The sequence below is a fragment of the Mastomys coucha genome, unplaced genomic scaffold (assembly GCF_008632895.1).
Source record: "Mastomys coucha isolate ucsf_1 unplaced genomic scaffold, UCSF_Mcou_1 pScaffold18, whole genome shotgun sequence".
Classification (NCBI taxonomy): Eukaryota; Metazoa; Chordata; class Mammalia; order Rodentia; family Muridae; genus Mastomys; species Mastomys coucha.
In genome coordinates, this window is record NW_022196900.1 from 84,388,927 (window position 1) to 84,401,501 (window position 12,575).

The 12,575-nt window shown below is 50.3% G+C and overlaps 1 protein-coding gene across 3 annotated transcripts in view; it reads left to right on the forward strand.

Moving 5' to 3' along the window:
• The first annotated feature begins 6 nt into the window (after positions 1-6).
• Positions 7-12,575, forward strand: part of Csmd2 (CUB and Sushi multiple domains 2) — a 582,522-nt gene continuing 569,953 nt past the window's right edge. For all 3 annotated transcript variants that reach the window (XM_031378716.1, XM_031378717.1, XM_031378719.1), the window contains exon 1: positions 7-291. In XM_031378716.1, coding sequence (XP_031234576.1) covers positions 90-291 — 202 coding nt within the window. In that variant the 5' untranslated portion in view covers positions 7-89. The remainder of the gene's footprint in view (positions 292-12,575) is intronic.

Here is a 12,575-nt window from a genome sequence, read left to right on the forward strand (position 1 = left end):
GGAAGAAAAAAAAAAAGCTACAGAGCTCTCCTGACCTCCTTTCTCCTCGGCGGCGAGCGAAGCCTCTCCCTCGGGCTGCCGGCCGCGCTATGCCGCGCTCGCGGGGACCGGAGCAAGGATGTTGCGGCTGCCCGGCAGGGAGGGCTCGCGGCGAAATCGGGATTTGGGCGCTTGTGCCGGGTACCGGGAGTCGCTGGGGCCGCCCGCCGCCACCACCGCCGCCGCCGCCGCCACCACCACCACTGCTGTTGCTGCTGGGCTGGGGGCTGCTCAGTGCCTCGGCTGCCGCGGGTGAGTCTGGTCTCGCCGCGCGCCCCACCCGAGCCCACCCAACCTCGACGCGGTCCCAGTCCCTTCCCCCACTCCGGCTTAGCTTCCTTCTTCCGATTACCCACCCTGCTGCTCATCCTCCTCTGTTTCCCCTGATCACCTACTCCATCTTCGACCACATCCTCACCTCTACCCTCATGGACGTCCCCAAACCCGGCTGCAACTTAGCCGAATCCGGCCCGTGTGGGGGGCCTGGGAGATAGACATCCCCCTCCGCGGGTTGCTGGGCACCTGGACTGTGGCTTCAGTTTCTCCAGTCTCCCAGCCCCCCAAGATGCCAGGCTTTTCCGGGATAAACTTTCCCAGAGCCATACTCCCCCACCTCTCCCATTCCGCCTGGCACACCCGTCCTGGGGGTTGAAGAGGCTCGGCGCGCCCCCTCCGGGTCTGCAGGGTCTGTCTTTCCCTGCCCCCGCCCATTTTCTCCGACCAAAGCCTTTGCCCCCGCCCAAACAGCCCGGAGACTGCGGTCGCCACCCACCTCCTCACACACCCTCCGCCCCCTCGGTGCTTGGGCTGGGGGCGGGATGCAGGTGGGCGCGCGCCCAGGTCGGTGGTCCTTGTAATCTTTCTTGAAGGGCTCATGTGAAGATATGAAGGGGAATTGAATCACTGGAGGTGGAGGAGGAGGTCGTGCCGGGTGGGGAGGGAGGTGGGGGAATGTCGCTGCCAGGGTCCGCGCCGACACATCCCCTCTGCTCGTTTCCTACTCCGCGCCAAAGTGCCCTTTCCCGCGCCCTGCTGCAGCCAAACGCCTGGGCTGCGGCACCCGTGGCCCGGGTGGCGGACTCGATCTCGTTAAGCCAGCCGGGACAGACCTGAAGGGTGTGGAGAGTCGCGGGACTTTAGGATGGATGTGTGGCTGCAGCTTACAGTTCGTGGGGGAGAGGCATGTGGACCTTTTAGTGAGCCTAGTCACTCTAAGGGTTGCTAGTTTCAACTGGTTTTCTCCTACTTTACCCACGGCACCTTCAGATGCTTAGCCACAACCTAGAAAGTTCCCTGTGCCGCGTGGGGACCGGTCCAAACAGGGATGCCTGGCGCTGCGTTTTCACTTCACTAGATGCTGACACCCGCTGGGGAAGAAAACCCTAAGCGCCTGATGCCTGGGCCTGGAGCCGGGACGCCCCGGCACACAGTAGCTGTTTTGTTGTTGCTTCTTTGCTTGGTGTTTTAAAACCACAGGTTGAGCGTCTCAAGCCTTGTCCTGGGCCATCCCCAAACCCTATGCTTCATGGAAAGTGCGCCCCTCCCGTGGTTGGCCAGTGTGTGGTAAAAAACTCTCAGGCCCTCTTTGGCTTTCAGCATCTTGTGAAATGTTCCCTCAGACTCTGTCATTCACTATATAACCATCCAGTGTTGGGGTTTCCTGTCAGGGAGGGCTCCCCAAAACAGTCTTGTCTGTTTATCCCTACTTGACCGGACTTTCTCAGGTAATCCTAAGAAGTCATAGCCACTGACACCCAGAGAGGGGCGCCCGCGGTGCGCGTGCCTTTCAGCTTTGGCCTCTTGCGCACACCCACACCCACCGGGAGGCTGCTCACACCAAAAGCTTCTGGTCATCAAGACTTCTGTAGGGTCCGTTGTCACTTGCTGTGGGGCCAATTGGATGTTTTTGTCCAGGCAAAGGCCCCCTCTGCCTTGGCCAACTGGAACTTGTTTGGGATTGCCAAATTTGTTTTCCTTGCTGGGTTTGTCCCTGCCCCCTTGAGCATGCCATGCCCCTGGGGAGAGAAAAAGGCCGACTCACCCGGGCCTGCACAGTATTCTGCAGTGCTGGAAGGCTGCCTTTTTGAGATCCATTTGTCGTTGTCTCTTGGGTAGGTACATAAGTTGGAGTGTGTGTGTTCACACACAGGGGCAGCTGCTCTCTGGCGGCCCCAGCTCTGGCTTTCCGAGAGCGCTTGTTTCTCTTGGAAGCTTTCCTGTGCATTTCCACGGATTATCCTGACTTGTAGATAGCAGACATTTGGAAATGGAGTTAGTGACGGGAGGTGGGCAGGAAGTAGTGTGAGAGGCATGGAAGAGGCATTCCTTTTGTGATCTCTGCACCCTGTTGACTATGAAATGCACTTTGGGGATTTAGTACCTCCCTGGGCTGGATAGAATGACTGTGAGGATTTGGGTGTGTGTGTGTGCGTGTGTGTGTGTGTGTGTGTGTGTGTGCGTGCGTGTGTGTGTGTGTGTGCGTGTGTGTGTGTGTGTGTCTGTGTGTGTGTGTGTATGTCTCTCTGTGTGTGTGTGTCTGTGTGTATGTCTGTGTGTGTGTGTCTGTGTGTATGTTCCTTGTCCATGCCTATTTCCCTCCTCTGCATCCTTCCTGGCCTGCCGCCCGTCACATTCCTTCCTTCACCTCTGTAGGACCCCAGCCTCCCTAGAAACCACTCTCTTCAATTACCTGCCCTCCTACTTTCCTTCAGTTATCTTCTCTCCTTGAAACCTGCTTCCTCTCGGCCTGTAAGCACATGTATCTTTCACATAAAACACACCGAGAAGATGTCTTGCTTGGCCTTCCTGACCCCATTCAACCACCTTTTGGTCTGCCCAAACTCTTCAAAGGTGGGTATTCATTCGCTTTCTCTGCTCCCAGCCATTTTCTGCAGTTTGGCATTGAAACGTTCTTGGAGAGACCATTGTCATCACCTGATCACCTCACTGCCGATCCCATTGTACTTCCCCTGCCTATGTCCATGGCCCTGGCCCCTCTGATCCACTCCTTCTGAAGTCTCCTTTGCAGTCTTTTGGGATTGCTTCACCATCTCTTCCTCTCCAATACGAACAGAACACTCAGCTTCCTCCCTGAAGTATGGTGGTGCCCAGGAAGAATCACTCTGTCCTCACTCTCCTGGTGAGCTCCCCCTGCTTAGTCCTCTAATACTATTCACATGCTTCCAGACAGAACTGTCCTGCCAAATGTGGTGTCTGCTGGCTTCCTAGTTTGTAGATAAGTTCAGTCCATTCAGCCTGGGTATGCACCTGCTCTCGGGGCATCTTCCTCGGGAAAGAGCACTCATATCTTTCCTCCAGAGCTGCCCAGGTACCCAGCTTTAGGTGAACCCTCCCTTTCTTCCATGTGATTGGCCACTGAGGCCTGAAATTAGACACTCTCCTTTCTTCTTCAGAACTGCTACTTTTCTTTGGAATGAGAACCTAAAAAGAAAGAAAGAAGGAGAGGAAGGAAGGAAGGAAGGGAGAGAGAAAGAGAGAAAGAGAAAGAGAGAGAGAGAGAGAGAGAAAGAGAGAGAGAGAGAGAGAGAGAGAGAGAGAGAGAGAGAGAGAGAGAGAGAGAGAGAGAGAGAGAGAAAGCTGGGGTGTCCTCTTGCCCTTAAGAAGTGCTTACAATTAGGACAGATATTAAATTCTATGTTAAGGAGTTCTGATTTTCTCCCATCTCCTCACCCTTATGGTTTAAAAACTAAATTTTAGCCAACGTCTTTTGCATTGCTTGCCACTTCAGGGTTAACTTTTAGTCTGCCTCTTGTATCAGGAGGACCTAATGTTCTGTCATGGTGCCCAGTTAATGTAAAAGTGTTTGTCTCAACTACTAAGTTGTGAGCACCGAGAATTGGTGCTTTATTTCTCTTGGTAGCCCCAGCACCCAGCCCCACCAGGCTGGCTCAGCACAGAACTGCTGTTTGACGGACAGCTCTTCTACGGGCAGATGGTTTTCAGAATTCTCTCCCTTGGACTGTTTTCCAGGGACTGTTGAAGCAAGACTGTGAGTTTCAGGGAAGAAGGAAGCCAGCTGGTGTGCAGAGGTAACACACCCTGAGTTCCCAGTTGTTTTTACCTTACAACTAAATGTCACAGGTTGATGAGCTAATGTTCTAGGTTCTGGAAGCATGGCAACAAGTCCTCAACACCCTCTGGCCCCCCACAGGGGAATGCCCAAGGAAAGGCATTTAACTACTCAGTCACCAAGGTGTGCTTGGGCTTGAAGTCTCATTTACAAGTGGTGTGTGTGTGTGTGTGTGTGTGTGTGTGTGTGTGTGTGTGTTTTGAGACAGGGTTTCTCTGTGTAGCCCTGGCTGTCCTGGAACTCACTCTGTAGACCAGGCTGGCCTCGGACTCTGAAATCCGCCTGTCTCTGCCTCCCAAGTGCTGGGATTAAAGGCGTGAGCCACTACTGCCCACTACTGCTGTGTGTTTTAATAAATAGGCTGACTATAGTATAGTAGGCTGTCCTAGCCCTATCTAGGGTTGGTGACTGTATGACACTGTTTGAGAAGAAGCTAGGACGAAAGGACTGGAAAGCCCAGTATGCAGGGTCTGAGACACTGGTGGGCTCTGTTGGTTCAGAAGAATCCAGCAGGTGGCTTTGGTAGCAGCTGTTTCTGTGCCTGGCTTCCCCACTTTGTTGTCACCGTCACGAGAACGGGCTTCAGGGAGTCCAATTGGTCAGTGGAACACATGCTCCTGTTAGAGACCCGGCTGATCTTCTGAGCTCTCTGAGGCACAGGGTCTCCCAAGCCCAAAGAGACAAGTCATTCCTCTGTTAGGAATAAGATTCCAGAAGAGAAGGGAAGCTGCCCAGGGCTGCACTTGCCTTGGGAAGATGCAGCTTAAAGGGGAGGGCAGATCTGAGCAGCAACACAGAAGCCAAAGGAGGCAGCCAGGGAGGCTGTGTGCTTTTAGCATGCATTCTTCAAGTTAGGGTCTCAGAAACTTGTCTGGACAGCCAGGGGGGTGACACCTTTAGCTGAGATTCCCCGATTGCTCACTGGTAAAGTCTCAAGCACTGTCACGGATTAAGTCGGTTTCTACAGCAGTGGCCCAGGCAGGGTTTGGACCTAGGTTTACCTGACTTGAGATCCCTTACACATTCCTTCAGATGTCACTCATCTCTGGGGACACAAGCAGTATCAGCCCCTTGGAATCCTTCTGCCGTGGATGCTGAACTTTTTTAGTCATCACAAAAGCCATGGTTCCTCCATCTGCAGTGCAAATGTCTGAGAGGAGCCACTTTGCTGTTAAGCCCGACACCTATCTAGGTAGAACTCTGCTGCTGGTGTCAGGCCTCCCTGTATTGTGTGAGAATAAGACCTTCATCTTTCTCACAAAGACCCCATGAACACTGAAGTTTCCGGGGCTGCACAGCCCTCATTTATACCTTCTTCCTCATGGCATAGGCCCTAAAATGGTATGGGGTTTCCCAATCCAACTGTCATGGATCATTTTTCAGGGAGAGTCCGGGGTGGCCACCCCCCAGGAGCCATAATCGGAGAAGTGCCTCTGGTACAAGCCAGGAGGATCAAGTCAAGTCCAACACACTGAAAGCCATCGTTTCAGTTCTTGAGCCCGTCGGCATCCGACGCCTGGGTGGAGCAGGAGCTCTGACTCCTGGCTCTCCTGTTGGTGTGGGTTTTCCCTCTGAAAACTCCATTTTACTTTCCACCTCTCTGTTGCCGTATCCTTGGGCAAATTTGAAACTGAACCTGATCTCTAAGAGGCTGTCAGCTCTCTTCTAGAAATCACTTTAAGGATTTGTGTGTGTGTGTGTTGCTCAAAATAACATAGGTAAATTATTGAGAGTGCCAAGTAACTCTTAGAACTTTATTTGAGGCTCTCTGTGTGGTCTAGGGCTCCCATTGCTGCACAACAAGCCTTTTCCCCAGCCAGTGTCTGCTTCAGACCCACTCAAGTGCAATTATAACCCAGGAACTTCAAAATGGGAATCCTGTCCATCTTCTAGGTTTTTCAAAGAGACAAACAGAGTAAGTTCCATTATTAAGTAGCTACATCTATTTATTGATTGAAAGTAAGTAAGTGTGACGGTCGTAACTTTCAAAGGAGAAAGAAGAGAGCCGCTGAAGTTGAGACCATTGGTGGAGTGTCTCGTCAGAGGGCACGCAGGCATGTTGTTCCCAGTGATTGATGGCACTTTCTGAGATGATCGAGTGTGATAGAGTTGATGCAAGCCTCTGGAGGTTTGTCTTTCCATTGCTGTCGGTCTCCTTGCCTACCCCCACCTCAGCCTGACTCTCACTGACAGTCGTGATGTACCACATGAGGAGTCGGGGTCAAAGTTCAGAGATTGGCAGGCCTGGGAATGAGTGGGTGTGGTCAGATACATTGTATCAAATGAGAAGGTACAAATGCATTGGTTTATTTTCCCCATTAAACTGTCCCGAGCTTAAAACAGCTACCTCCACAAGAACAACCTGGCTTCCTGGGACCTGTGTGGTCCTTATCACGTGTGTAATCCTAGAAGATTGGCTCACGGCAGAGAGGCCAGGAGAAAGGAAGAGACTTCTGTTTGACCCAGAAGTCAACAAGCTATTTTTCCAGCTTCCATCTGGCTTATAGCCTGGGTGGTCTTGAGATAATGGGAACCACTTCCTCTCTTTAACTGGATCTCTATTTCCTTACCTGTAAAATGGGAGCAACAGTCAGGGCCACCCTGCCTGTACCAGGATGGATTTATAAGCCCTTGATCCCACAAAACAGAAGGAAGCCAGCATTGTTACACGAGATCCCAGAGTTCACTACTGTTAGCTCTGTCCAGTGGCCAGGCTGATGGGTGTAAGTTCAACAGTCTGCCTGCCTGTGGTTTGGGATGCTCAGGGCAGTAGGTGAGGAGAGACCATCTCAGTATCCCATTCCTCCACCTTTTCTTGCCAAAGCCAGCAACAACTGCTCCCCCTCATAACTGGGAAAGGAGAGAGAACTCACCCTACTCCACAGCTCACCAGGCCTCCTGTGGGCAACACCCCTGACCCCTGGCAGCCATACTCTGCCAACCTGGGAGAAGCAAAACTTTCACAAACACATCCATTCAGGGGACAAGATCTGAGCTGTGGTCTCTACACAGCTTGATATATTTGATATAGGCCTTGAAATACGAATTGTCCTTATAAAATATGGAGGGGAATACACATTTCACCCGGCTTCTGGTTTCCAGTTCCCTACTTGATTTACCTCCACACTGTGTTTTGAAGATCCTGCTGGGCTCCTTCTGTGTGTTTAGCCTGGGACTTGGGTTTCTAAAACAGATTTATGTTAGAAGTTTTTTACATGTTATACTTTTACACCCATTTCTCCACCTTTGTCTTTTTTGACCTCTCACCAAGCAAAGTGCTGAAGAACTCCATTTATCTTCTATATTTCCTACGGGTTTTCTTGGGATCCCGCTTGATGAGAACTGTTATTAGGAATGGGAGTCTGGGGTCTCCACTGTCAGGCTAATTGTGTGTATTTACCATAGAAGTTGATATGGCAGGACCTGGTTCTACTTTGAATACTTTGAATACTTTTGAGTTTCTGCTTTCCCAAGTCTTCATCAATACTTAATATTACCCGCTTTTCTGGTCCTGCCAGTGGTGTGAGTGACATCCACTGTTTTAATAGCTGTCCCATTGTCATCGGATGACTAGTGGATCTGAAAGTCTACTATGTGCTTGTCAGTCCTTGGGTTTTTCTTTCTGTGACTAATTCATGCAGACGCCTTGCCTATTTTAAATTTGTACGACTTTCTGCGGAGTTAGGGACTGAACTAGTGTTCTAGGCACACTAGAGCTCTCCCACAGAGCTGCATTTACAAACCTCAAACCCCCTCATGTTTGACTTTGAGACAGGATCTCTCTAAGTTGCCCAGACAAGTCCTAAACTTGTGATCCTCCTGTCTCAGCCTCCCAAGTAGCTGAATTATAGGCTTATATCTTAGGGCTTAGGCAAATTGATAAACTGGATTCTGTCTGCCTGCCTGTCTGTCTGTCTGTCTGTCTGTCTGTCTGTCTGTCTGTCTGTCTGTCTCTGTCTCTCAGGATTTATTTATTTTTACTTCATGTGAATAGGTGTTTTGCCTATATGTATGTCAGTGCACATGTGGTGTGCCTATACCTGTGGAGGCCAGAAGAGAGTGTTGGATCCTTTGGAACTGGAGTTCCAGACAGTCATCAACTACCATGTGGGTGCTGGGAATCAAACTTGTGTCCTCTGGAAGAGCAATCAACGCTGAGCCATCTCGCTAGTTAAATTAAATTGTTTCTCAAATATGTAGGGGTTGATTCACACTCTGTATACTTTGAAGGCACTTGCCTCTTGTCATTTTAAAGGTCACAAATAACTTCTCTCTTTGCTCTGTCTTGTCTGCCACCTCTTGTCTTGGAGAGAGCTGTTCTGCTCTGACTCAGTCCTATGCATCATTGTCGTTTGGTAGTTAGTTTGTTTGCTCGTTTGTTTTAACTTTTTGAGGAAGCGTTTCCTGTGTCCCAGCATAGCCTTGAACTTGTTATTTAAGATGGCTTTTGATCTCCCTGCCTTGAATTCTCAAGTTCTGGGATTATAGGTACATCTTGCCACATCCAGCTGGAAGCTGAGCTGGGATATTTTCATGCTAAATGAGCATTGCACCAAGTGAGCTGAGTCCGATCCCAGCAATGTTTTAGGGAAGGCAGGAGTTAGCTGAGGAATCTTCGTGCATTGGGGAGCTTGGGGACAGGGTACATTCCCAGTCCCACCTGGCCCACTGTCTCACAGATTCCTCTTACCCATCCTGCACTCACAGGTTCTACAAGAGATTCCCTCTGGCTCAAGGTCTTGTTACTTGAAGACCCAAGTAAAAGTACAAATTAATGGATGATGCTCTACTTAGAGAATATGAGACAATAGAGACCGTTTGCAGGCGGTTACTGAGGGTGTGCACTCTTCCTGGACCCTTAGCTGGGCTTCTGTGATCTTACACAGGCTCACAGCATCATTTTTCAGTGAAAGGTGGTAGCAATGTAAATGTGAGCGGATGGATAAGGAAGAGCATGTGCTGGTGAGGGTAGGCCAACACAAACGCTCTTAGTGATGTTGAACTGTGCCCAGTGCTAGTTCATTTTCTACATGATGCGATTAAATATCCTACAAAAGCAAGTTAAGGAAGGAAAGATGTGTTTTGTCTCACAGTCCGAAAGGTACAGTCCATCGGCATGGGAAAGTCACGGAGGCAGGAGTGTGAGGTGGCTGGTCACATTTGCATCTGTAGTCAGGGAGCAGAGAGTGATGGATGCGGTTGCCCAGTTGCCTTTCTCCTCTTTATTTGGTCCAGGACCCCCAATCCCGTGGAATGGTGCTGCCACATTTAGGGTGGGTCTTCTCACCTTGATTTGACTCAGTCTAGAAATTATTTCACAGATGTGCCCACTGGTTTGTTTCCATGGTGAGTCTAAACTGTATCAAGTATATTGATAGGTCCATGACACCTGTGTGTAGTATGCATGTAGTGCACATGTAGTATGTATGTTGTATGTATTATGTAGTATGTATATACATGCATAGTAAGTATGTTGCATGTGTTGTGTAGTATGTGTGCAGTATATATGTACTATGTATGTATGTATGTATGTATGTATGTACATGTGTAGTATGTATGCATGTAGTAGGTCAATAGGCCTATGACCACTCTTTGATATGGACTCCAGGCCAGAACAGGGTCAGGAGGATATGAAAGGAAGGGTGGCTGGTTGTCCCAATGGATCTCACACAGTAGGCAGTGGCCAGTAGCCAGGCCAGCTCACAGAACTCAGTGAGGAAGACAGCAGGCAGGGAGAGGCAGCTGGTGCTGAGGCCAGCCTGCGTTCTATAGTAGTATAAACCTCCATCTGTGTTGGAGGCTGCAGGGAGCAGGAGGCAGCTACTGGATCCCCAGAGAAGCAGAGCTCCACTCAGGTACCAAGAGAAGCCAGAGTCAGGTGCTGGGCTCAGACCACTCCTGCAGCTCAGAGCTACTGTGTGCCCTTCCACAACTCGTGCTGAAGGGCTGCTGGGGAGTCAGGGCCCCTGAAGAGGTACAGAGAACAGGCTTGGGTAGGCTATGAGGGCCCTGGCCCTCTGTGCCCTCTGCTACAAGAAGCCCTCTAGATTTCTCCTCTCTCCACATGCCTATTAGAGCTTTGCGGCCTTAAATGGTACATCAGATGTACTGAAGCATTAATTACCACAGTCCTCAAAGATGGCTAAGATGATAAATTTGATGTTATACATATGTTAACACAACAACACTGAAATGTACAGGAGATGACTGTGTGTAGCTACATAAAGAGCTGGGGAAAATACCCAGAAAACATGATGTGGAGATGAGTCCTGGGGGAATTCATAATAGTAAATAGGCAGAGAAGGAGGCAGAGGCAGCCGGTAGGCACAGATAGGTTCTTGGTTGAGCAGGCGAAGCGCAAGTTCAAGTTCAGAGAGTTCAGTGGAGGGAAAGCCCACGAGCAAGAGGGAAACTTGGAGCCGGGGGCAGACACTGGTGGTTTGGTGGCTTTCCAACTACAGGTTTCTGAAAGCGTAAGGAAGGATGAGGATGAGGATAGGGTGAGTCTGGGGAACACGGGTGCTTTTCAGGGGACCCAGAGGATCATAGAGACAAGTGGGAGGGACCCAGAGGTCCTTGTTCCTCCCATGTCTCTGAGCTGTGTCCCAACCTCCTGGATCTGAAGGAGCTGTCAAAAGTGCATGAGCAACCCCGTCCCCTGCCCAGATCCTGGATCCTATGTCCTCTGCATGAGTGTTACAATCTTTGTGTCACCAGAGAAAAATGACACAAGAGCCCCTACCTGACTGGGGCCGGTTTAGCAAGGCGTCTCACCGCTGCCACTTGTGGGGAGGTGTGCAACATCATCTGTGGGAGCCATTCAGTTTGTTTCTGCTTTGCTCTTTGCTTCCCTTCCTCCCAGTCCTCTCTGGTACTCTTTCTTTCCTAGTCCCGTACTTCCGTGGATATCAAGACCCTCACTCTGTGTGGTGGTCATCATCTCTCTACCCACCCCTCATCATCATTCACAGCCTCTTCCACAACTTGGCTTCATTGTTTCCACCCCAGTGTCTCCCTTCTATGGCTTCTCCTTCAGCCCAGCAGCTCTGCCAGCTAGTGGGGTTTTAAGACCTCTGCTTGCTCCATCTGCTAATGACCCAAGGGCTGGCTCGCTAGAACTAGAACGTTAACTGAGAACCAAGTGCAGTGGCCCTGAGCCGGGGACACAGATACAAATGCCATTTCAAACCAAGTTCACTCCAGGAGGGACAGTTGTTAAGTACCATGGGCTTCGGGAGCTCCAAGCAAAGCTAGGAATGGGGGTAGGCCATGCAGGCTGGCTTCACCTTGCAGATTCTTCAAGCATGAGCAGGTGAATAGTTGATGCCAAAAAATACAGGGCTGGATGTTTGAGTAGCAGACTGTTTTGTGTGCCATTACATCTGCATCTGTCCCTCTGCATTGTAACTGCTTCTCCAAAGCTGTTCCTTACAGAACTCTCACATGTGTGACTGCATATTTCTCTCTTATACCTTACAGCACTCCAAAGAGATGGGTCTTTTTGTAGTTGAGTAAGCTGAGGCATAAGAAGATTCAGTTTAGCTGGGCATGGTGGCACATACCTTTAATGCCAGCACTGGGGAGGCAGAGTCAGGTGGATCTTTGTCTGAGTCTGAGGCTAGCCTGGTCTACAGAGCAAGTTCCAGGACAGTCAAGGCTACACAGAGAAATTCTGTCTCTAAACCAAACCAAACCAACCAACCAAACAAACAAAACAAACTAAAAAAGATTGAGTTACTTATCCAAGCCCATACAGGCAGGAAGAAGAAGAGTCTGCCTTTGAGAATTCTTAGTTCAGAAGCTCAAGGACTCGACCAGTCCATGGCTTCCAGTTAAGGCATCAAGTCCCAGCATCCCTCTCATCTTCTGCATAAGTATCTAGGAGCAAGTCGGATCCCTGCATCTTTCATGCATTTGCCCTGCCATCTCTCTGATCTGTCTGTCCATCTGTCCCTCAGCCTGCCTGCCCTGTCCAGGAGCCACTCAGGTACTCACTTCTCCAGGACCAAAGGTGAAGTTTACTGGAGATCAACTTCAACTCTTCAATCAGCAGGCATATTCCTGTGACCCTGACCATGAAGGAATTTCAGAAGGTCCTCGTTGTTGGACCATCCTCGTTGTTGGACCATCCTTTGCTGTCTTTGTGGTTGCCTTTCCACCCATACTCATTCTCCTTCCTCCTGCCCGTCTGCCTCTCCTGCCCTCTAGGCTACTGCACCCTGGAGGTGATTACCAGGTTGATACCTTGTGTTAGTGAGATGCGCATTCACCCTAGGAGACTGGGCAAGCTTAGCATTGCTGAACTGCTCAGCACGCTTCACATAAGCCTCAGGGTGAGGGAGCTCCTTCTGTCCTTCCTCCAGCCTGGATTTGTTAGGTGATACCTCAGGACACTCTGGAAGCCTGGCTCTCAGCTTTCTTTGTGTACTAATTCCCACTAGTCTCG